Source organism: Bos javanicus, chromosome 19, assembly GCF_032452875.1.
Source record: "Bos javanicus breed banteng chromosome 19, ARS-OSU_banteng_1.0, whole genome shotgun sequence".
NCBI classification, from domain to species: Eukaryota; Metazoa; Chordata; class Mammalia; order Artiodactyla; family Bovidae; genus Bos; species Bos javanicus.
The window spans coordinates 12,503,957-12,530,330 of NC_083886.1; the positions used below are offsets into that span (position 1 = coordinate 12,503,957).

General features: G+C 36.9%; 1 protein-coding gene and 1 pseudogene across 7 annotated transcripts in view; both read left to right on the plus strand.

Annotated features, from left to right (window-relative positions):
* INTS2 (integrator complex subunit 2) overlaps window positions 1–26,374 on the plus strand; it is a 56,915-nt gene that overhangs the window by 11,293 nt on the left and 19,248 nt on the right. For 4 of the 7 annotated variants that reach the window (XM_061390211.1, XM_061390209.1, XM_061390212.1 and 1 more), the window contains exons 9-18: window positions 869–994; window positions 5,450–5,521; window positions 5,609–5,723; window positions 7,575–7,643; window positions 8,970–9,104; window positions 10,251–10,427; window positions 10,891–10,995; window positions 11,463–11,571; window positions 23,179–23,283; window positions 25,435–25,599. In XM_061390211.1, the coding sequence (XP_061246195.1) occupies window positions 869–994; window positions 5,450–5,521; window positions 5,609–5,723; window positions 7,575–7,643; window positions 8,970–9,104; window positions 10,251–10,427; window positions 10,891–10,995; window positions 11,463–11,571; window positions 23,179–23,283; window positions 25,435–25,599 (1,178 nt within the window). The remainder of the gene's footprint in view (window positions 1–868; window positions 995–5,449; window positions 5,522–5,608; window positions 5,724–7,574; window positions 7,644–8,969; window positions 9,105–10,250; window positions 10,428–10,890; window positions 10,996–11,462; window positions 11,572–23,178; window positions 23,284–25,434; window positions 25,600–26,374) is intronic. The other 3 variants (XM_061390214.1, XM_061390215.1, XM_061390210.1) reach the window with 1 other exon arrangement.
* Window positions 14,287–20,410, plus strand: LOC133231719 (glycine cleavage system H protein, mitochondrial-like; annotated as a pseudogene).

The window sequence follows — 26,374 nt, forward strand, 5'->3', positions numbered from 1 at the left end:
AAAGAGGGAATTGGCCAATAAAAATGAAAGTGTAGCAAAGAAAGAGAAAGTGGTTAACAGCAGAAGTGACATTTGAACCAAACCTAAATAGAAGAAATAGTTGACTGAGAATGTTGACATTTGAGAGACCCTAGGTATGATAGCCAGATGAATTTCGTGAAGGTGAACTGGAGGGAAGTCACTGGGACCAAAAGGATGAAGACCTCCAGAAGACTGATGGTGGCAAAAATCTTTGCGTTATAGGAACTCAAATATTTCATGACTGAGAGTACACAGGATGAAATGTTGACAGCTGATCCAAACTTCGAAGGGAAGGGTATGATAAGTCATCAAGGCCTAGAGAAGATGCTCACTCTATAAGTTATACAACGAGAAAATGGCAAGGGCTGTTTAAACTGCTCTTGATAAATCTTATAAAGACAACACTTGAATTCCTGATGTTTCTAATATATTCAATTATAGAATGCTATATAAATATTAGTTTAACTGTTTTAAGAAGTTTCCTTAGGCATTATAACCAACAGAGTTTGTAATGTCTTGACAGAAATTTTAGAGGTAATGAAACGGTTGTAATTTTCCCCACTGATTACTAAGATCATGATGCAGTTTCAGCTTGCATGGTTATTTTTGTGGTCGCACACTACCATGCAAAGTGAGGACTACCTGTATTTGTGTCTGAGGAGGAGCACTGGTTGCAAACTCAACAGCTTTGCTTTTGACATCTTAAGATATTAAAGATTTTGTAAATAGTGAGGTATCATTCCAAAGCTTAGGATTTATATCTGAAAGGTTGAACTGTTGAGAAGTCCCCTCTTCTTCCTTCTCTCCACTGAAAAAACTAAAACCTAATAGTGTATTCCTTTTTTAGACCAACTGAGGAAGAAGCTGAGCAGTTACTGCAGTTGATGACAAGCCGTCCTCCTGCGACACCGGCTGGGGTTCGCTTCGTTTCACTCTCCTTTTGCATGCTACTGGCCTTTTCTACACTTGTCAGGTACCCAGCTGTATACTTGTTCTATTTTCCCAAGGTCTGCTTTTGTTTATTTATTAAAACAATATATAGAATTAATTAACTTACTGCAAAAGTGATCTAGGTGTGGACATTGGCATTATCATTTAATAGAAGGGTGTCAATAGCATCTCCTGTATGCCAGTTCTTTCGTTTGTCTTTGTCAAAGTTTCATATACATATATTTAAGGGATTCAAAGGAGCTCTTCAAGGTTTGAGACAAATGGTCGTCCTGATCCCTTTTGCCCTGTTTTTCGCTTCCCTAGAGGCAGCTTCTTTCAGTTCTTGTAGGTGATTCTTCTGGTTTTGACTCCCACATCTTTATTACTATGTCTGTATTTGCCATGTCCTGATTTTTTTGTTTTAGGAGTATTTGTTGACGTCCCACTATGAGAATGAGAAATCAGTTCTCCTTCTCTCTGTTCTCAACCTTCTCTGTATCCTTTGTATCTCTCCATTCTCCCTGTACATAAGTTATTATTATTTTGCTTTGATCAGTACTTTATTGTTTAAGTTACACTCTTGGGAGCTCAGCCAAGCGATAGATGATTACTTTTCTTTAGCAAAACTTGTTTTTCCATTAAGAATTGTCCTGTTTGCTTTTGTTCTTTGTTTTTCATTTGCTTGGTGTTTTATGTACTTAGATTAATGCAGTTTCAAACTCTCTGCCAATCTAACCCTCCTCTCAAGATGTTCGGGCTCATTAGTTATTCTTTTGGTTTCATTTTCTTGAGGCAGTCCGTCCTAAAGCTTTTTGACTCCCTTGCATCTGAACTGGTTGCCTCTGCACCAGATACACAGCTCTCATCCTGGAATTGCGTTTCACTATTATTCTGGGGACTCGCTTTAACTCTTCTTTGTTGGGTCTCCTATTTCCTGCATCTTATGTCTCCATCTTTTTTCATTTGCTTCTTCATTTTGCTTCTTTAGAGTTGGGTATGTAGGAGGTAAATTATTTAGATTAATTAGATTAATTACATTATTTAGATTATTAAATTATTTAGGCTATTTCTGAAAATGTCTTTATTCTACTTTAACACTTGGTTGATAGTTTGATGAGGTATAGAGTTCTAAGTTGGAAATAATTTCCTTTGAGAATTTTGAAAGTCTTGCTGTATTGTCTTCTAACTTCCAGTGTTACCGTTGAGGAATCTGATAACATTCTGATTCCTGGTCCTTTTTTGCGGCTTGTTTTTTTAAAATATGGGAGCATGAAGGATTAACTTTTTGTTTCTAGGGTTTTGAAATTTTTTGGTGATGTGCTGTTGTATGGGTCTGTTTTTGTCCTTTCTCCTAGGTATTTAGTTAACCTTTTCAACCTGGGAACTCACATTGCTCAGTTCTAGGAAATTTCTGTGAACGGATTTGTCTTTCACATTGGTTTCTGTGAAACCTCCTCTTGTTTTGATATTGGGCTTCCTGTAGTGATCATCTTATTTTCTTATTCTTTTTTACTTTCCTTATCTTTGTTTTGTTCTGCTTTTTAAAAAACAGCATTATTGAGACACAGTTTCAGTTCAGTTCAGTCGCTCAGTCGTGTCCAACTCTTTGCAACCCCTTGAGCGCCAGGCCTCCCTGTCCAATACCAATTCCTGGAGCCCACCCAAACTCATGTCCATTGAGTCGGTGATGCCATCCAACCATCTCATCCTCTGTCATCTCCTTCTCCTGCCCTCAGTTTTTCCCAGCATCAGGGGTCTTTTCAAATGAGCCAGCTCTTCGCATCAGGTGGCCAAAGTATTGGAGTTTCAGCTTCAACATCAGACCTTCCAATGAATACCCAGGACTGATCTCCTTTAGGAGACAGTTTGCTACTGCTGCTAAGTCACTATAGTCGTGTCCGACTCTGTGCAACCCCATAGACGGAAGCCCACCAGGCTCCCCTGTCCCTGGGGTTCTCCAGGCAAGAACACGGGAGTGGGTTGCCATTTCCTTCTCCAATGCATGAAACTGAAAAGTGAAAGGGAAGTCGCTCAGTCGTGTCCGACTCTCAGCGACCCCATGGACTGCAGCCTACCAGGCTCCTCTGTCCATGGGATTTTCCAGGCAAGAGTACTGGAGTACATATCATAAAATTCACCCAGTTTAAAGTGTACAATTTAATAGTTTTTAGTATATTTACAAGGTTGTACAGCCATTACCACAATCTAATTTTAGAACATTTCAATCACTTCACAAAGATACTGCTCATGTTACCTTTTAGGATTTTTTTCTCAACCTTCTATTTAATTTTTAACTTCTAAGAGCTCATTTTTATTCTTCTTATTTCTTCTTTATAGTGTCTGATGCTTCATGGTGGCATGGTTTCTCTGATGTTACCCATAATGATCAGAGGGGTCTTATTTGTACTGTTTCTTTTCTCTAAGTTTCTTTTTTTCTGCCTTTTTTTTTTTTTTGGTGTCTATTTTTCTCAGAGGTTTAGTAATGCTTGATTGTTCATATTTAAGATTAGGAGACTAAAAAGCAAATTAGAATTTCTGAACACATAGATGAGAAAGCTCTTGGGCTTTTCAGGGTCTTGGAGAAGACTGTTTTTTTGCCTGAGAGCGAAGGCCTGAGAAGAAATCCATAAGTGAAGTTAAAAAGTAAGGGTTAAGGGCTGGGAGATCTCAGCCTGCATTATAGCTGTTCACTTAATTCTTCTACTTTCCAAAAGGCGCTGCAGAAAGCTCTGGTTGTCCGTCAGTTTTCCCTTTTCCAGAGAATCAATCTTGTTTCTTCTCTGCTGGGGGACGGCAGAGTGGAGGGTTGGTCTGGAGGTCCAACTAGACTATCCAGACTGTCTATATTTGGTCTCTGTCTTCATTCTCACTCCCAAAACCGCCTGGAGGTGCCAGTTCCTGAGCCCTTTGGGGATTCTGTGGTGTAAGTGGTAGATTGGTTTTCCTTCCTGCCAGTTTAGTATTCTGCTTTCTTGGTCTGCTAAGTCAGTTACTCCTCCTCCTCCTTATTGGCTCCAGCTTTCCAATATTTTGTGGTATTGTCCTTCATTATCATCCTGAGCATTTATGTGTTTTAAGCAAATCCCTTTAATGTAAATTGAGTGGTGTGTTTTAGGAATGTGTGAAACTAAAGTACATGAAATGAAGTGTTTTCTCTTTACCTGAAGTAATTTCTTGTTTTAAAAAGTTTATTTTGGGGACTCCCCTGGTGGTCCAGTGGCTAAGACTCTGTGCTCCCAATGCAGGGGGCCCAGGTTTGATCCCTGGTCAGGGAACTAGATCCCACATGCCACAACTAAGATCCTCTGTGGCCAAATAAATAAATCAAATTTTTTTAAAAAGTTTGTTTTACTGAAGTATAGTCAGTTTATTGTGTTGTGTTAGTTGCTGGTATACAGCAGAGTGATTCAGTTATACACTTATATATTACCTAAAGTTATATACTTATATATATAAACTTATACACTTTATATACTTTATATATAAAGTTATATACACTTATATATTACCTAAGTTATACACTTTATATATAAAGTTATACACTTATATATTACCTAAAATATAAATATTTACTTTATATTTTATAGGTAGGAGAGCTAAAGTACAAGAAATTTAAATGTCTTGTTCAAGGTCACACTAACAGTAATTGGCAGACAAGAGATTCCGACTCAGGTCTGGCAGACTCTAAAGGCTGTAATCTTTCTATTACATAACATTGTCTTGTATAAGTGGAGTAATATATGTATGGTTGAGCATGACCTTTCTAATTTTCTTAGTTTTGGGTATCAGGCTTTGAGGTTGGTTTTTATTTTTCCTGTTTATACTGCAGTGAAGTAGAAGAGGATCAATGGAAATTACTATTACAGATCAAAATTGACGTGTACATTTCAACCTATACCTAGGAATTTGCTTGAAACAAGTCAGTGTTCATGTATTTCTATAACTGTTCTTCATATATGGTTAGCCCCTGGCTGTCTCTTTTTACTTTTTCAAATAATGATCACTTATTTCCCTCTAATATTGAGTTCTGCTCAAAATGCCTCTACAAACTAAATTTCATTTCCCAGGTAAAAGTTGGTCTGGCTTCTGTCCTCGTACTCAGTTTGTGAGTTTTTAATGATTAAGTTTCAACACTATGGATTTTTTCTATAGGAAATAAATATCGGCTGTTAGTATATACGTTCTTCTAACATTTTAATCCCAAGGAACCTTTGTTTTTCTACAGAATGTGAGGGAGTTTATCCTCTCCAACCTGCAAAAGTAGTAACTGAGACTTTGAGAGGGTTTGGCTGTCCTTATTAATGGAGACAATTTATGTTTCTCTGTTCTTCTCTAGAACTACTACATATCTCAATGATAATTAATGGCCAATTCAATAAGCAATTCATTTGTGGAAAAAATAATTTCCACCAAAGATAATTCCAGAATGCTTTTTTATTCTTATGCTAGTATATCTGATTTAGACCAGTGACTTCTGATATATTTTCTATATTAACAGTACTCCTGAACAGGAGCAGCTGATGGTAGTGTGGCTAAGCTGGATGATCAAAGAAGAGGCTTACTTTGAAAGGTAAGATGACTTCATTTGTATCAGATAGCTAAGTAAGTTTTCTTATCCTTCTTTTGGAAATTCACATTTTCTTTTCTGTTTCAACAGTACTTCAGGCGTCTCTGCTTCTTTTGGAGAGATGTTATTATTGGTCGCTATGTACTTTCATAGCAACCAGCTCAGTGCTATCATTGACTTGGTCTGTTCCACTTTGGGAATGAAGGTAATTTCCTCTTATCTTCTTTCTAAAGAAGATGTTTCTAACTGGACATTTTCTTGTAATGTTAAGCAAATAGGTTGTTTTTATTTTGAAGTAATTTTAGTTGTTCAATAGTTTGAAACTTTATCAGGAGCTCTCTAAAAAAATACATTATGTAAACATTATTTACGAGAATAATAGATGTTCTATGTAGAAAACATAGTAAAGAAGGGAAAGATATAATTCCATGTTCAGAGATATCAAGTACTATTAATAGTCTGGTATCTGTTCTTTCTTTAAATTGATATATATATATATAGAGAGAGAGAGAGAAATAGAAGTTTTAATGAACTTACCAATATATAATGAGCACTTCCTCATATCAATAAATATTCTAATACAACATAATTTTCAGTGGCTGCATTGTAGTTATTGTGTGAGCTGATTGTGACATTTTTAATGATTCCTTTATTTGCCATGTAGATTTTTCTAATTTCTGAATAATGCTTAGATGAATATCCTATGTATGTAAATATACACACAGGCATCCATACATGTATATTTTCAAACACTTTTTGGATTCCTTCCTTAGGATAAAGTTATAGAAAGCAGTACTAAGTAAGGGCTTCCCTGGTGGCTCAGACAGTAAAGCCTCTACCTGCAATGCAGGAGACCCGGGTTCAATCCCTAGGTTGGGAAGATCCCCTGGAGAAGGAAATGGCAACCCACTCCAGTACTCTTGCCTGGAAAATTCCATGGACTGAGGAGCCTGGTAGGCTACAGTCCATGGGGTTGCAAAGAGTCGGACACGACTGAGCATGTGTGTGTGTGTGTATATATATATATACACACACACATTGATGTCCCAGTTTTTCTATAGGGATTTTTATTGATTTATTTTTCCTTTTACTGATTCAGAAGTGCTCTTTATATATAAATGATATGCTGTTATGCCTTGTATATCATATTTCATTGATTCAAGACATGTATTTTACCATATATTGAAACTTGGATTCATTTTATAGTTGATGCATAATGTTAGTGTGATAGTGTTTGCCCTTCTTTATTTACTTGAAAAGCTACTATTAAATCAGTGGTGCATATTATAATCCTTATTGTCTTAAAGATGGAGAAGTATAATATGTTGCAGAGGATTTTTCCCAGTCTTTTCTGCCATGTGAAAATTATTTTCTATGTGTGTAATATATTAAGTTTCTTTTGTGGTTCTTGTTTTGTTATTATGCTTAGAAGTGCTTTTCTTTCCTCAGGTTAATAGAAATGGTCACCTATATTTTCTTCTAGTGTTTTTGTGGCCTCATGTTTTACATTTAAATCTTTAATACATGTGGAGTTAATATGGGGTATGATGTCATATGCAAATGTTTATTATCCAGAAAGAGAGCTAGCCCACCTCCATTTATTAAATAATCCACTTCTTCCCACTGACTTAAAATGCAATAATAATATGTTTACTGAGTACTTAAAATTTTTTTTTATTTATTTGGCTGTATATGTCTTATGGTATGCGGGATCTAGTTTCCTGATGAGAGATTGAACCTGGGCCCCCTTGCATTGGGAGCTCAGAGTCTAGCCACTGGATCATAAGGGAAGTCCCACTAAGTACTTTCATATTTGGTTCCTGAGGAAAAATACATTTTAGTGTTAGGTTTGAGAAGCTACTTCTGAAACAGAGTATTTGAATGTTAATTTTATATATTAAGTCAAATTGTGCTTCATATATTTTATTTTCACCTGCTGTTGAAATCTTTTGGTTGCTTTGTTTTATTTATTTTTTTTTTGTAGAAAAGAGCCTTTCTTTTCTTGTTTTTTATTGGAGTATAATCGCTTTACAGTGTTGTGTTTTGGTTGTTTTAGATTGTAATTAAGCCAAGCTCCTTGAGCAGGATGAAGACTGTCTTCACACAGGAAATTTTTACTGAGCAGGTACTTGTTTTAACTATTATCTTAGGTACTTCTTTAACTATATTTTATAACATTCCTTGTGAGAAAACTTGTGTGTGTTTCAGTTTAAGAGAATAACATAGTCTTTATATTCCTTTTTAGTTTCCAATGATGATTTATTTAATCTTTGAAACTTCTGTAAAGAAAAATCCTGTGTCGAATTTGTTTTCAAAGCTATTTACTACATAGAAAAGCGTGTGCTAAGTAAATTTGCTTATTTTGGAGACTTTGAGTAGATACCTAAGAATATAGTCTTAGATGCTATTGACGGGGGTCTCACATGGGGTCAAAGTGTTAGGGGCTCAGTCGTGTCCAACTCTGCCAACCCATGCGCTGCAGCCTATCAGGCTTCTCTGTCCGTGGAATTCTCCAGGCAAGAATACTAGAACGAGTAGCCATTCTCTTCTCCAGAGGAACCTTCCTGATCCAGGGATCAAACCTGATCTCCTTCATCACAGGCATATTCTTTACCGTCTGAGCTACCAGGGAAGTTCACTGACAATTGGGATTGTTAGGAGAAAAATAACAGGATCTGTTTAAACCTTTTAGCTGTAAGGTGCCATGTCTAACTAGGTTATAGGCTAGAGTCTAAATTCCTTATTCTTGTATTGACTTGTTCTTATTTGGTCTCAGCACTTTTGTCCATGGGTAATACTAATAATATTTTATTTTTTCAATGATGGAAACTATTCTTTTTTTTCCTTTTTTTAAAAAAAAATTAAACTATAGATGATCTACAATATTATGTTAGTTTCAGATATACAACAAAGTGATTTGGTTATACATATATATGTGTATATATATATTTGTATTCTTATTTATTTTTTTTTAATTGAAGGATAATTACAGAATTGTGTTGGTTTCTGCCAAACATCAACATGAATCAGCCATATGTATACATATGTCCCCTCTCTCTTTTAAGATTCTTTTCTATTATAGTTTATTATATTAAATGTAGTTCTCTGTGCTATATGGTAAATCCTTGTTGTTTATCTGTTTTATATATTATAGTCATTGAGCCCAGATTTTATGATTCCAAATTTTGCATATTTTTTAACTTTACTCTAACCCCTGGCAATGTATCTGTGTTTAGAAGTAAATTTTTAAAAAGTAGAGAACTTTACAAATTCCCATATGTGTGATGCCACCTCATCACTCAAAATAATTAAGTCATGTCATGATTGGTTTTTGTCACTCCCGCCAAAGGACCACATTAGTATTGACAGTCCACCTGGCTACTTCTCTCTCTTTCATAATAATTTTGTATCTGATTCTGTCATATGTATTGCTATTATTTTTCCCTTTTAGGTTGTCACAGCTCATGCAGTTCGAGTCCCTGTCACCAGCAACCTGAGTGCCAATATTACTGGATTTTTGCCTATTCATTGCATTTACCAGCTTCTGAGGAGTCGTTCCTTCACCAAACACAAAGTATCAATAAAAGTATGATCTTACATTTATTCTTCAAGCTAAAATCTGAGTGAATGCTTTTTTCCCAGTTCTCTTTGAGTTTGCAGACCTTGACTGTGGATTTGTATGTGAAAGGTTTTTAGTTACTCGTCACTTACATAGTTATGGTAATTAAGCTCTTAATTTCAGATTTTTAAAACAGTATAGCTGTTCAGTTATAATGTACAATAGTACTAATTCCTTTTAAATTCTCAATGATATTTAGCAATTTCATTAAACTTTAGTAAGAAATTGCCATTCTTTATACTTGGTTTTGTTTACCAACCTTAGAAGGTTGCTGGTTAGCCATGACCAGTATTTGTAATCCATTTGTCACAAGGACTTCTAATTTTAAGCTTGCACATATTTTGATATGTTTTCAATTTGTTATATAGTTGGCTATAGCAAATAGGTCCTCTAAAGAAAAAGCTTAACCCACAGGAGGTTAAAATAGAAAAAAATTTGTTTGAACCCTTTCTAAGAGGCTATTTTATTTATAAAGAACCCTGAACAACATATGCATTGCTATATCACATTTGATTGTCCTTGTTTTTATGATGTAGTGAAGTTATTTTCCATCTTGATTGTATCTTCTGCTTTTTATATTTTTTGCAAGTGAAGTAGAGAAGAATTGAGGGTCCAAATGCACCCCCAGTGTTTCTTCTTGGCCTGCATTTGTGCAGATAGTTAATCTCCCATATGTGGTTGTCAGAGCCACCTTCTTAATCTGTCTGAGGCTTGTTGTGAGAAACTATTCCTTTCCCTAAATGCCTTTCTGCTGTGGGGTCTTTTACAGCAGCATATATTGTGCTCTAAATATAGATATAAAAGGGACTTGACGGTGTTTTTCCCACTACTTAAAAACCAATAGATTAAAAACCTGAAGTCCAAACTCTAAACTCAAGCTGTCATTTTTAGGTTTATCTTCCATGGAACAATATTCTCAATTTTAGGAAAGAAAAATTGTTTCCATTTTTAAATCAAAGGCAATTATGAAACTGGATGATATTATTTAGCAACTGCTAAAAGTTAATAGTGAGTTTTACTTTTTCATAAATCATGTAAAATTATATGTGCTTGTAAAATTTTGCTTGCTTTTTCTTATTGCCATAATTTAGTGCCTGTCACCTTCTTTTCTAGGACTGGATTTATAGACAGCTCTGTGAAACCTCCATTCCACTCCATCCTCAGTTACTTCCTCTGATTGACGTGTACATAAATTCTATACTTACTCCTGCATCTAAATCTAATCCAGAAGCCACAAATCAGCCAGTCACAGAACAAGAGATACTCAATATTTTCGAAGGAGTCACTGGGGTAAAATAATGTTGTTTTTTTAACATTTATTAGTTCATTTTTCTTTTATTCTTCCCACTTACTCCACATTTTTCCCCAGATTATTAGAGGAGAACCACTTCTAGGTGGTTCTGAATTTAAAATGGTATTCAGTTCTTTAGATCACTTATGAATATTAAAAAATGGTATTCCATGTAGTTTGTTGATTAGGCACTTTTTGAAGAAGAATTTCAAAATCTCCATTTTAAAGTTTAAGGAATGTCTTGGAGGTTGTATGTTTAACAAAGGATTATGTGACATTTCAACACATTAAACTAGCTTCCTGAGAATTTAAGATATACCTAGATTATTTTTGGAAAATTTGGAGTAAATCTTTTTTTCTCCAAATATACTTAAATGTACACGATCTTTTTTTTAGGAATTATTTTCTTCATGGTAATTTCAGATAATACTTGAGATTCCTGTAAATGTAAACTTTTTTCAGAAGCAGCCCTGTCTTAAAAACTGTGAGGTCGCTCAGTCGTGTCCAACTCTTTGTGACTCCATGGACTATAGCCTACAAGGCTCCTCCATTCATGGGATTTTTCAGGCAAGAGTGATGGAGTGGGTTTCCATTTCCTTCTCCAGGGGATCTTCCCCACCCAAGAATTGAAACCAGGTATCCTGCATTGTAGGCAGACACTTTACAGTCTGAGCCACCAGGGAAGTTTAAAGACTGTTAAGCATGTTGATTTTCTCTCTCAAGCCATCTCAAATTTAACTTAAACTTCACATTGTCAATTTGAGTTTAATGTGAAGACAGCAATAATTTCTCCCAGTTTCTTTAAGCTTGGGAGTAGCAACACCGAATAATCTATTTTGAGTGCTTTTACTATCAAAAAGTACTCATTGGAGCTTCCCTGGTGGTCCAGTGGTTTAGACTCTGTGCTGCCAATGCAGGGGGCAGGGGTTCTCCTGGTTGGAGAACTCAGATCCCACATACTGCCTGTTTTGGCCAAAGGGGGAAAAAAAAGCACTCGTGAAATTTAACAGTATTGTTTATAATATGACCCCCAGGGTGACAACATCCGCCTTCATCAGCGTTTCAGTATCACAGCACAGCTCTTGGTGCTTTATTATATTCTGTCTTATGAAGAAGCTCTCCTAGCAAATGCCAAGACTTTAGGTAAGTTGTGTAGAGGCTAGTGTTTCTGGTGATAGTTCATCTTATTTGCTTATGTTTTGTTACTTTCCAGGCTGCTATTGGAGAAGATAAGGTCAGATATTCCAACAAGCTCCAGCATCTTTCTGCAGTCTTTGCAATGTTAGCTTTTCATACTCTGGTGCATAAGTTCATGTATGTGTGGGCATATAATCACTCCTGACGGCTCAGTGCTCCTTTTAGCAGGCTGAATTAATGATTAACTGAATTGTCTGTATTTTAACAATTTTAGTGACCTTATTGACAAAAGGTAAATTAAGACATAAACCTGTTGGTACTGAAATAGAAGGTTTTTTGCTTGATTTCAACCTTTTTCCTATTTTTCCTTCCATTAATATGAAGAGTAACAGTCTAATCAAAGCAGTAGGAAAAAAAACCAACAGAAGGGTTTCCTTTGCCATTAACGTTATCATTGAACTTAGGTACTTTGTATAATATCAGAAGGTCACATTTAGTATAGATAATATTAGTATAAAGTAGTATGTTTTCCTCTGTGTGAAAAAGAAAACTCACCTGTATTTTGGCTTGCTGAATGTAAGACTGAAGGCAGACAGAGAAGGGGGCTGTAGAGGATGAGATGGTTAGATAGCATCACCGTCCCAATGGACATGAATTTGAGCAAACTCCAGGAGGTAGTAGAGAACAGAGGAGCCTGGTGTTCTGCAGTCCATGGAGTTGCGAAGAGTCAGACATGATTTAGTGACTGAACAGCAACAACAGCAAATGTAGGTAATTCCATATTCAAAGCAAAAAGTGTCATTAAAAAGTAATAGGCGTGGTATAGATGATCTTATTTGCAAAACAGGAATAGAGACATAGACATCGAGAACAAACATATGGACACCAAGGGGGTAAAGGAGGGTGTTGGGAAGAACTGGGAGATTGGGATTGACATATTCACACTACTGATACTTGTATAAAACAGATGACTAGTGAGAACCTGCTGTACAGCACAGGGAACTCTACTCGGTGCTCTGTGGTGACCTAAACGGGAAAGAAATCCAGAAAAGAGGAGATACACGTATATGAATAGTTGATTCACTTTGAACAGTAGAAACTAACACGACATTGCAAGGCAACTATACTCCAAGAAAAATTAAATTAAAAAAATGTCACAGGCATTGAGTATTATAATGCAGGGAGAATTCTTTTAAGGGATTGTATTTTGTCATGGCTGAGTGATTTTACTTTTCGAAAGCTATAAATTAAAGTTACTTTTCAATGTGTGGCAGAGGAATTTCTTTCATTTGTATGGAGTATTGTGTTTTAAATATACTGTGAATTTCTCAGCAGCTTTCTTTTCCTGACTACAGTTGTTAGGGATATACAGATGATATCCCACAACTATAATTATAGTCTGTCATTTGAGGGACAAGATGGGCTAATAATAAGCATTAAGTAATAGTCTCCCACTTTTATGTGTTAAGGGATATGACACTTGTGATTTAATAGATACTAGAGGATTGAGTTACAAGGAGGTATTCTGGGGAGAACTCAGACCATGAATACTGTAGTAGGGGACCAAGATACACTCTTAGTTTTTATTTAAATTAATGTCTAGCAAAAAAAATAATATCGGAAAGTACAGAGACTAGTATAGTCCACTTTCATGTATACACCAGGCAGAATTAACAAATCACTCAGAATTTTTAAGACTGGAAGAATCTTTAAAGATAATGACATGCTCAGTTCAACCCTGTGTTCAGGTGAAGCTGCTGTTCCTTATGCAATAGTCTGATGGATCTTAATTGGAAAGTTAAGAATTTCAGGTTTGGTGTACACTTTAGCCTGGATTGAGTCTTCGAAAAGGAACTGGGAGATTGTAGAAAAGTTATTAGGTTTTTCTTGGTCTTCCCTGGTGGTTCTGCAGTAAAGAATCTGCCTGAAATGTAGGAGACTACCTGCAATGCAGGAGAGGTAGGTTTGATCCCTGGGTCAGAAAGATTCCCTGGAGAAGGAAATGGCAACCCACTCCAGTATTCTTGCTTGAGAAATCCCATGGACAGAGGAGCCTGGCGGGCTATAGTCCATGGCATTGCAAGAGTTGGACACGGCTTAGCCACTGAACAACAAAATGATTAGGTTTTTCTAAGATTATAGGCAAAAGATGGTGGCTTGGACTGGTAGCAGTGTATATATATTTTGAAGAGCTGAGAGGTTTTGCTGATGAATTCATTAGATTTCAGAGACAGGAGCCAAGGTTGATGTGGATGGAGGCTTTTGGCCTGAGCTAGACAATGGCTATCTACTGAAATAAATGGCAGGTTTGTGGGCAGTCAGGAGCTGGTTTGGGACACACTAAGTTTGAGATGTCTGATGAAGTGGGGATGTTTTGAAAATAGTTGTAAATGCTGGCCTGGAATTTAGATGAGATAAACCTGGACTGAAGCATTGAGATTCTTCAGCATATGTATGATATTTATAATCATGATATTAAGTAGGATTACCAAGGGAGAAGGTGTGGAAGGAGACTCGAGGGCTGTGATGTTCTGCATGCTAAGAGAAGAATGTTTCAAAGAAGAGAGCAAGATCACTTGTGTCAAATGATGGTGATGGATCAAGTAAGGTTAAGACTTAGGCTCAGCTGATGATCAGGTTTAGCTTGCTAGAGGTCCTTTGACCTTTACAGGACCTTACAGGTCCTTTTTTTTTTTTCCCCCTTCAGAATTAAAGCCTGATTTTAGTAAATTCAAAAGCAAATTAGAGGGGACCGCCCCGTCCCGCCCCGCCCCAGCCAGCCAGGGTGCTCTAGGTGCTCCGCGGAGACCCTCTGCACCCGTGCGAACATGGCGCTGTGCGCGGTGCGGAGCGTGCGGGCCGCGGTCGGCAGCCTGCGCGCCATCTTCACACCCAGCATGCCCTGCTCGCCGTGGCCCTGGGGACTGCGAGCGGGTGCTGTCCGGGCGCTGCACACCGGCCCTGCTCTGCTGTCGGTGCAGAAATTCACAGAAAAACACGAATGGGTAACAACAGAAAATGGTGTTGGAACAGTGGGAATCAGCAATTTTGCACAGGAAGCTTTGGGAGATGTTGTTTACTGTAGTCTGCCTAAAGTTGGGACAAAGTTGAACCAACAAGAGTTTGGTGCTTTGGAAAGTGTGAAAGCTGCTAGTGAACTCTCTTTTCCTCTATCAGGAGAAGTAACTGAAATTAATAAGGCTCTAGCAGAAAATCCAGGACTTCTCAACAAGTCTTGTTAGGAAGATGGTTGGCTGATCAAGATGACATTCAGTAACCCTTCAGAACGAGATGAACTAATGAGGGAAGAAGCGTATGAGAAATACATAAAATCTATTGGATGAAAATGGAACCCCTAAATAAACTACTTTGAAACAACTTAATCTAGCATAGTTGTCTTAAATTCCTGGTGGATAGATATTTAAAAAGCAACTTTTAGCAAAAGAAACTACTTACGACAATGTTTCCTGAAGAAAATACCCTTTAACTTTCGAATGATTTCAGATAAACACTGTGCATCTTTTTCCACAGCTTCCTGTGATTTTTAGGCTAGGCTCCAGTTATTATATTCAGAATTCCTGAAATTGTCTCTGGTAAAACTAATTACGAAAATTATGTAAGTCAAGGATAACATGGTTATCTTAAACCTTATATGACATTGTAACTTGCTTACAGCTATCCTTGGATTTGGGTCAAGATTATCTTCCCACTAGAAATAACTGCCAGTGGAGAAGTTTGTTAGTTGTATAGTGTCCAATGAAGAATATTACTATCTTAATTTTGCAATATACTGTGTTTGCTGGTGCAATTTTTATATAGTGAAGCAACAGCCTTGCAGGAGAATAAACAATAATAAAATATTCAACTTCTTAATCATGAAAAAAAGGCAAATTAGAGGAGATAATACTAAACACAGTGAGTACAGACAGTTCTTTTGAAAAGTTGTAAAGAGAAGGAGGGAAATGAATGTGGTAATTGGAGAGGAAAATAAGGTCAAGAGAGGACTTTTTATTTTTTTTTAAGGTGAAAGAGTTAAGAGAATATTGTATACTGTTGGAAGTAATCTAGTGGAGAGGGAAGCTTTACGAGAGAATCCCTAGAGGGATGTCCTTGATAAGTGAGAGGGGACCGGGTGTGGAAGACAGACGGAGGGATTGAGCTTTGCTTGGAGCATTTTTTTCCCATAGTTTAAGAAATGTTTTCTTTTTCTAGCCTGGTTTCTTAGTCCAAAGGAATAAGTTAACTGCAGAATATGTCATAACATGAGAGAAGTTTTCTCTTTCACAGCCAAAAATGATGAGTATTCCGCCTCAAATTTATTCCTACCTTCAAAGTTGTGTTGTTTCAGTACCTTGCTAACTGGTCTGTGGTTTTGGGCTTTATAATAAACATTATTAGCAGGCACCAAGTAGCTGTTGAAGCTCAAATACAGGATTCCAACATCTGAGATAGAGCCAAGTATTAGAATATCATAGTCATTAAAAAAAATGTTTTATACATACATATTTTTTCACATATGATTTGTTTAAAAATATTTGTAATACAAGTGCATATATAGTGTGTTTAGTCACTCAGTCGTGTCCGACTCTTTGCAACCCCGTGGACTGTAGCCCGCCAGGCTCCTCTATCCATGGGATTCTCCAGGCAAGGATACTGGAGTGGGTAGTTGTTCCCTTCTCCTGGGGATCTTCCCGACCCAGGGATCAAACCTGGGTCTTCTGCATTGCAGTTAAATACTGTATTGATCTAAAAGAACATGTGTAAGAAATAGCATAATAAATCCCTTGTACTATCCCTTTATTAATACCCCATTAAAATATGAGCATTGCCATTGTATTTTCAGTTTTTATACTTAAAAAAGGTTTCCTGTTTATTATATCTGAAAATTTTATTATTAGGTAAAAGCTTATTTTTAAGTACTTTAAAAATTTTTTGATTTTATATTGGAGTATAGTTGATTAAACTAAAGGGCTTCCCTGGTGGTTCAGATGGTAAAGAATCCGCCTGCAATGCAGGAGACACGGGTTTGATCCCTGGGTTGAGAGGCTCCCCTGGAGAAGGGAATGGCTACCCACTCCAGTATTGCCTGGAGAATTCCATGGACTGATTAGCCCGATGGGCTACAGTCCATGGGGTCACAAAGACTTGAATGTGACTGAGAGACTAACACTTTCACTTTCTTTTCATAGTTGATTAAAAATGAGATGCTAGTTTCAGGTGTACAGCCACGTGATTCAGTTATACCCTTACAAGCATTACAGAACATTGAGCTGAGTCCCCTGTGCTATACATAGGTCCTTGTTGGTTATTTATTTTAAATATTTATTGAACATTTTAAATATAGAAGTTATATTTACATATTTTCAAGGTAAAAACAGTACTAATGAATACTGAACATGTTTTATCAGCTTCACCTGTTTATCTGCTCCTAAAGCAGCCAATGGGATGCTAAATACAGTCTCACACTTAGGTAGCTTACTTGCTTAACTCTGTCCCTTAACATCATTTATTTTGTTTTTTAAAAATACTTATTTATTTTGTTTTTGGCTGTGCTGGGTCTTCATTGCTGCGCACCAGCTTTCTCTAGCTGTGGCAAGCAGGGACTGCTCTTTGTTGCAGTCCATGGAATTCTCCAGGCCAGAAGACTGGAGTGGGTAGTCTTTCCCTTCTCCAGGGGTCTTCCCAACCCAGGGATCAAACCCAGGTTTCCCGCTCTGCAGGCAGATTCTTTACGAGCTGAGCCACAAGGGAAGTCTGAGAATACTGGAGTGGGTAGCTTAGCCCTTCTCCAGGGGATCTTCCCAACCCAGGAATCGAACTGGGGTCTCCTACATTGCAGGCGGATTCTTTACCAACTGAGCTATGAGGGAAGCCTAGTTAAAGTATATTTGTTTTATTTTTGGCTGTGCTGGGTCTTCACTGCTGCACACCCACTGTCTCTAGCTTGGCAAGCAGGGACTGCTCCTTGTTGGGGTGCATGGGCTTCTCATTGTGGTGGCTTGCGTGTGGCGGGGCACGGTCTCTCAGGCATGTGGGCTCAGTTGTGGCTCCCGGGCTCTAGAGCACAGGCTCGATAGGTTGTGGTGCATGGGCTTAGTTGCTCCGTGACATGTGGGATCTTCCTGGATCAGGGATTGAATCCATGCCTCCTGCATTGTCAGGTGGATCCTTTACCACTCAGCCACCAGGGAAGCCCCTTATCTTCATTTAAAAACAAGCTCTGGCTGCTTTGTCTGCTTCTGTCCTGTTTCATATGAAATCTCCTTCTTTGTCATCAGCAAACAAGATCTATCTTGTGATACTTGGAGACTATAATGTTCAGTGGCTCTAAATTCCTGCACTTGAAGTTTTTCTTTGCACTTGATAGTTAATTATTGTCTTCCCAGAAGAAAGTTAACTCCACCTGCCTCTTTCAAAATTAGAAACTTTTAAGCAGACACTGACAGATGTTATTTCTTGGCAGCTTGAAGTTTCAGTACTGTAAAATCGAGTTTGACCAAAAAAGGTTCTAACAGTAATAAGATCATCCTGTGGAGTAAAAGTACAAGAATTTTAAACTTATTTCATTATTTAGCTAATTGCTTACCTATCTTACCAGCTTCCCTGGTGGCTCAGACGGTAAAGCGTCTGCCTGCAATGCGGGAGACCCAGGTTCTATTCCTGGGTAGGGAAGATGCCCTGGAGAAGGAAATGGCAATCCATTCCAGCACTCTTGCCTGGAAAATCCCATGGACAGACTACAGTCCATGGGGTCCCAAAGAGTTGGACACGACTGAGCGACTTCACTTTACTTATCTTACTTAATGCAAAAGAACTGTTTTTTTAAATAAAATATTTATTAAAAGAGTGTTTTACTGAAGAAAATTGAGGAAGTGAGAAAAGTACAAAGACCAGAGTATAAACCACCTATAATTCTACTGCCCAGAGATAATCACCATAGAATTTTGCTAGGGAAAAAAACCCTTCAGTCTTTGTATGTGTGATAACCTTCATAAAGTTTGGAATCATAAGTTTTTAATCTACCCTTTTACTTAAGACTACACTTTAAGCATTTGGCCTATTACAGTACATTTTCTGAAACATGATTTTTAATAGCTGTATAATATTTCTTCATAAATGTGTACCATTACTTAAAAATACCTTATTATTGGAGATTGTTTCTACATTTTGCCATTATAGAGACTGGCGGAATGAATATCCTTAGAACTAACTCTGTATACAGATATAATTATTTCTTTAGGACAGAACTACTAAATCAAAGATTTTTGAATTCCAGTGTTTAAAAAATGAATTGTCATACTGTTTTCCAGATAGTTTTTACCATTACAGACATTTTGTAGAAGACATATATATAAGACATTTGTATAGGATGTGAGTACCAATTTTTTTGCATTCACAATGATAGCAGTTGGGTGTTATCATTTGTTTATGGTATATTTTGATTATAGAATTCTGAGGAGAGGAGACGCTTTGAAAGTAAGGTACTAACATTATATGACTAATCACTTACATTTTCTTTTAGGATATTATTTCATTTTTAAAATTTACATATGCCTTTAATTAATTTATGTATGTCCACCTCCCAGCAGTAAAAGCCCTGAGTCCTAACTACTGGACCACCAGGGAATTCCCTGAAATATTTTTTTCTTTTAAAATTATTAAAATGTAAGATTCATGAAGTTATCAAGTATGGGATACAGACTGGCTTCCCAGGTGGCCCAGTGGTAAAGAATCTGCCTACCCATACAGGTTTCAGTCTTTGGGTGGGAAAGATCCCCTGGGGGGAGGGCACGGCAACTCTCTCTAGTACTCTTGCCTGGAGAATGCCATGGACAGACAAGCCTGGCAGGCTACAATCCGTGGGGTCGCAAAGAGTTGGACATGACTCAGCACACATACGTGGATACAGATTCAGTTTAAAATTTTTTTTTCATTTTATGCATTTATTTATTTATGTTTGGTTGTGCTGAGTCTTCATTGCTGCGTGGGCTTTTTCTCTTGTGACGAGCAGGAGCTACTCTGTAGTTGCAGTGTGAGGGTTTCTCATTGTTTTGGCTTCTCTTATTGCAGAGCATGGGGCTCCAGGGGACTTGGGTTCAGTAGTTGTGCACAGGCTTAGTTGCTCCGTGGCATTGTGATCTTCCTGGATTGGGGATCAAACCCTTGTCTCCTGCATTGGCAGGTAGATTCTTTACCATTGAGCCACCAAGGAAGCCCCTACTTCTTGTTGTTGTTTTTAAATAATTGGTTATTTGTCAACATCACAAAGCGAATAACCTGTCATTTTCCTATTAATTTAGAAAGTTGCTCTGATGTATATTGAAGTTTTATTACAAACCTATGTCTGTTTTTTTTTTTTTTTTTGGTTAGGCATTTCCAGTCCCTTTCACAATTATTGTTCTTGTTCAATATTTCTGTCCATTTTCACGTATATAATCTTGCACATGAACTCTAAGATTTTGTAAAATTCCATAGAAGAAAATTATATTTGGATTTTGGTTAGAATTATGTTACGCTAGAATTAATTTCGGAGAAGGCAATGGCACCCCACTCCAATACTCTTGCCTGGAAAACTCCATGGACGAAGGAGCCTGGTAGGCTGCAGTCCATGGGGTCGCTAAGTTGGACACGACTGAGCAACTTCACTTTCACTTTTCACTTTCATGCATTGGAGAAGGAAATGGAAACCCACTCCAGTGTTCTTGCCTGGAGAATCCCAGGGATGGCGGAGCCTGGTGGGCTGCAGTCCATGGGGTCGCACAGAGTCAGACACGACTGAAGCAACTTAGCAGCAGAATTAATTTAGAAAGAATACATCTTTACAATAAAAGTCTTTCTAGCTATGAATATGAAATATTCATATTCATCTAGCTAGGAATATGAAATAATTTTTTTGAAGACTTATTTTGGGTCAGCTGTGCAGCTTGCAAGATCACAGTTCCCTAACCTGGAATCAAACCCATCTTCCCAGCAGTAAAAGCCCTGAGTCCTAACCACTGGACTGCCAGGGAATTCCTTGAAATAATTTTTCCTTTAAATTATTAAAATGTAAGATTCATGAAGGCCAATTTTTATCTTTTTTTGCTACTATGTCAATGAGTTGGACAGGACTGAGTGACTTTCACTTACTTACTCATTTAGAATATTACTTGATACAGAGTAATCACTTAATACATTTTTTAAATGTGTGAATTTATTCAAATTATTTTTCTATGTCAATTAAACTTTGTATATACTTTGTATAATTTTTTCTTAAAGTGAAGTTGCTCAGTTGTGTCCAACTCTTTGGGACCCCATGGGCTGTAGCCTACCAGGGTCCTCTGTCCATGAAATTTTCCAGACAAGAATACTGGAGTGGGTTGCCATATCCTTCTCCAGGGGACCTTCCCGACCCAGGGATCGAACCCAGGTCTCCTGCATTGCAGGCACACGCTTTACCATCTGAGCCACCAGGAAGGTATAGACGTTTACTTTGGGTTAGTCAGGCTCTGAATTTCTTAGAGTACCATTTTAAAAAACTTTATCAAGGGAATACTTTTTCAGCAGTTACTGAGATAATTTGGTCTATTTATAGAATTTGTTGTATGATTGATATCTGTATTTCTGGAGTGGGCCCTACTTGCTCTGGGTATATTATTCTTTTAGCATGGAGCTAGATTTGATTTTTTTTTTTTTTAATATGATTTTTTCCCATCTGTGTTTAAGCAAGTGAAATAGGCCTTTTTTCTCTTCATTTCTTTTTTTCCTGGCTTTAGTTTACACTAATTTCATAAATGAATTAGGTTTCCATAGGAATGTTTTCAGGATTAAAATGTTACAAAAGCTAAGGGCAATGTAACTTTTGTTTCTGATTGTTACTGGTCTATAGAAATGCAAGAGATTTTTGTGTATTTAATTTTATATCTTGCAACCCTACTGAATTTATTAGTTTTCACAGTATTTTTTCCTTTTTTCTTTTCTTTTCTTAATTCTTGTTACCTTGACGGAACTTTGATGTCCAGAAAAGCTTCCTCAGCCACTCTTTTACCAGCCAACTCTACTTCGTTCTTTAGGAAATTATTTGGAGAAGGAAATGGCAACCCACTCTGGTACTCTTGCCTGGAAAATCCCATGGACGGAGGAGCCTGGTAGGCTATGGTCCATGGGGTCACACAGAGTTGGACACGACTGAGCGCCTTCGCTTTCTTTTCCTTCAAAAATTTGTTGAGCTTTACAGTGTATGGCACAAAGGCATACCCCGTAAGGTGTTCCTTGAATGTTGGCCCCTCATCTTACTATGGAAGCCCCAAGTATTCTTTCACCTCAGCATTTGCATGAGAGTCATTTACACATTTATGGGCTGAAATATTTGTCATTTTTACCACTTTTTTTTTTTTAGTTCTAACAGTTTTTTGATAGAATCTTTAAGATTTTCTGTATAATGCCATATCTGCAAATAGTGGCAGTTTTACTTCTTCCTTTCCAGTTTGGATGGTGTTGGAACCAGAATTTGATTGTACTGGAAGCTGTGTTTTTTTAAATTGTGTTTTGAGGTACATTCTTACCCAGTTCATAAAAGATTGGTGTAGAAAACTGGAATGCTAATTCACTGACTTGCAAGGGGTATCATGTCTAATCAAGAGGTGTATTGTATATTTAGACAATGATTCTCAACCTTTATTGTGACGCTTGCACTCATATACTTCTTAACTTCAATCAATAAAAATTTGTTGAGCTTTACATTATGTGGTTTGTATTTGGAAAAGAATAAGTATATTGGATATAGTTTTTCAAACTATGGACAGCCTGGTTGAGATGCTCATAAGTTCTGTTGTACATGCAAAGCAGCTTGGAATAAGATAAGGGTGTCAGGCATATAGCATATGGTGGAGATGAGACAGAAAGTGTTGACTGGCAAGGACCTTTACCCTGGGGGTCTGGAAATCCATGGATCCAGATATTTGAGCTTGGATCCAGAGACACATTATCTGGCCAAATCTGAATTTAAATAAGAAGACTATGGCACCAATGTGAAGGATGGTTCAAAAAGAAGAGGAATTGGAGTCTGGAAAATTGAAAATTGAACCACAGTAGTTATTTAAATAAATGATGAGTAGGTATTGAATTAGGATAGCAGAAAAAGAATAGAAATTAAGGTGGATTTGCTTAAAAAAAAAAAAAAGATGGACTTAGTTGAAGGTAGAAGTTGTAAGAGAAGAAAGTCATTCATACAGAGTCAGTCACCACTAATAGATAATATGATTAAGGCTGTTGGCATCATCAAGCTTTAAGCCATGTGGTCATGACTGCATTTGTCTTCCTAATTAGGTTTGGGGAGTTTCTCTTCTATTTTTTCAAGAGTAGGACACTTCTGCAGGTGGCTTCTCTCACTCATGATTTTCCTTCCCACTGGTTTCAGTTTCAGGGCATTTTCCAGACCTTGCCCTGAAGTATGTTCTTGCTCGTCATATGTATTCACTGCTTTGGTGTGACTCTTCATCTTTTATGAGCTATATTTACAGATTAAGTGAACTAAGAGTAATTTGACAGTGTATTTGTTCCCATTTGTGTTGAAGGTTAAGATTTATGTTGTTTCTAACGTTGTATCTTACATTTCTTATTTTTGAATGATAGCTGCCATGCAAAGAAAACCCAAATCATATTCATCTTCTTTAATGGATCAGATTCCTATCAAATTCCTTATTCGACAGGCTCAAGGACTTCAGCAGGAGTTGGGAGGTATTTGTTTTCTTTGCTTTTTACTGGTAATGTTTATTGGTAAAAAATACCTACTTTTTTTAAAATTTAATTTTTATTTTATTTTTTTAGCACCAAAACATTTTGTATTGGGGTATAGCCAATTAACAATGTGATATTCTCATTTGAACAGTGAAGGGACTCAGCCATACATACACATGTGTCCATTCTCCCCTGAATGCCCCTCTTATCCAGGCTGGCACATAACATTGAGCAGAGTTCCATGTGTTATACAATAGGTAAAAAATACCTACTATATGTAAGATTACAAAGTGTAATAGGTGCTCAAAGCTAAACATTCAATTTAAGAGTGAATTTCTCTTTACTTTCCTTGCTGTCTTACTCCCTGAAAACTATTTCCCACCCCCGAGGCCCCAGCTATTTCCTTTTGGTATGTGGTTTCACATATTCTTTGCTACAGGTTGAACCATATGAGATTACAACTGTTCAACTATTTTTGACCTCTGAAAATGCAGTTTCATGTGGTTGAAGCTAATAGAAACACACACAAGTACAAAAATCTTTTTTTGAGCTCTAAATGCTATCATACTGTATTTCTTCTTGACTTGCTTTCTTCTGTTGGAGTCTTGGAGATCTTATCATGTCGCTACATGTAGATCTACATTATTGTTTTTAATTGCTACATAACATGCCAAAGCATGAAATTACTATAATACTTTTACTGTAAAACTGTCAAGTAGAAATATAGTAATATTTTTTGAAATTCAATTTTTTTCTTAATTTAACAGCTTTTTATAATGTTTGAATGTATGGATTTTTTTTCTCTTCGATTTGTTTCTTTGAAGCTCAGATTTTCTTTTTCTGTCTTTATTATGGTTGATTTCAAGGGTGAACATGAACTTTCTTTAGTCTTCTTTAGCCAGATGTCTGCATTTATTTATATCTTTGCATAATCTCTTTTCAGAGAAGTGATGTTATATTTTGCAGCATTTGGTAACTAATGTTGCAACTAATAAAGGGATTATGTAATGTAGACTAATTTGTACTATTACAAGCAGTCGTTTTTGTGATCGTCCTGACTATACATATATTTGTGCATTTAAACTTTAAAATAATACCACTTGTGATTGTTACAGTGTCTTTTTCACAGAAACATTTATTTTAAGCAGTTTCTATGGGAAAGGCAGTAGATACTTATCCCTTTGGGGACTAAGCAGTGGTTTGACTTGATCTAAGTTGCATACTAAGTGGGTGATCAAATCTAAAGTACTTTTATTACTGCTGATACTCTTATTGCTGGCTCTTGCAACTGGGAGATGATGATAATTGTATAGTAACAACATTTATTAGGTAAATAACATAGCACTTCATCTGTCTAAATAGGCATTATCATCATTTGTTTTTCATTGCTGATGTTATACAATAATAATAATAATGAGTAGTCAAGCTATGCTGTAAGCAAGTTTAGAAAGGTCCCAATGCTTCTGAGCTTCCTAACCCTTCTTAAAAGAAAACAATTGCACCCTCTTGTGGGTATCATCAGTACTGCTTGGGTTGGCTTACACAGCTGTGTGACTTTAGGAACATTATTAACATAAATATCTTTCAGCCTATTTCCTTACAGTAGAACAGAGACAATGCTGCTTACCTTGTAGGAATGTTAGGGTGAAATGAGAAAATGTACATAAAGTGTACATTTAGGCACTCAAGTTGGGCAACTTTAATTTTACCCATGTATAGCAATGATTCTCAACTGGGTTGGAGGAGAGGATGTGTTCTCTTGTAGAAGTCTATCAGAATTTCTGAGTGAGGCCTTTTTCAAACCATATGTGATCTTTCCCAAATGAACCTTTTTTTCCCTTCTCTTTTTTTCCTCCCTACTCAACTCTTGAGCTACTGCTACTTTTATGCTGGAATAGGTTGGAAGAGAGCTTGAGAACTTTCGATAAAAGTAGTGGTTTCCAGCTTCCTGTGTATCCGTTCAAATGGGGATCTTGATTTAAGCAAAGTCCCTGACTGAAGTACTGAATAGAAGTTCTCAGACTGTAGTGTGCATGCATAAGAAGTGCAGATTCCTCTGGCTGGTAGAAAATGAACGGGAAAGGCGAAAGAGGAAAGACAGTTTGATGTTTAAGAATGAAGAATCCGATTGACATCTTGTACATTTTCAAGGGTTGCATTCTGCTTTACTTCGTCTCCTTGCAACCAATTACCCACATTTATGCATCGTGGATGATTGGATCTGTGAAGAGGAAATCACAGGGACGGACGCCCTGTTAAGGAGAATGCTTCTGACTAATAATGCCAAAAACCACTCTCCTAAACAGCTTCAAGAAGGTACAGTAAACTGATCACTCCTTTTACCCCTTTAGTAGTACAAAGAGGTGTTAGCCCCATTGAAATCTTAGAATCATGCAGAATTTTCCAGGAGATAGAGCAGTGTTTTGGTGACTATATAAAGTAATTCTCTTTGAGTGTAAGGATTTTTAACCCCTTTTTTTTTCTGACATGCTTGCATCTTTCTCCTCATAGGGTCTACATTACATCAATAAACAGGTCATATGGTTTAGGAAGTTCTTAAAACCAGTCAGAAATAAGTGCCATGATGTGGATGTATGACAGAAAACCAGTATTGGAAAACAATCATCAATCAATTAAAAATGAATAAGTATATATAAAAAAAGAAATAAGTGCCACAGAATAGAAAACAATGTATTTGCTGTTAATGGATAATGTTCTAGGTTAGCACTGTCAAATAGAAATAGGATGTGAACTACACATAATTTTAAACTTTCTATATAATTTGCCACATTCAAAGAGTTAAAAAAAAACAGGCAAAATTAATTTAAATAATTATTTTACATAACCCAGTATATCTAATGTATTATCATTTCATCATGTAATCAATATAAAAACTGTTAGATATTTTACTGGTTTTCCGTACTAAGTCTGTGTGTTTAAACTTACAGCACATCTCAGTTTATACTAGCCATGTTTCAAATGCTCAGTAGCCAAAAGTGCTTAGTAACTATTCTATTGAAGGATCGCAGTTCTAGATATTTTTTTATTAACAGCTGCTTACAGCCCATAAAGGGCTACCTGAAGGAAGGTG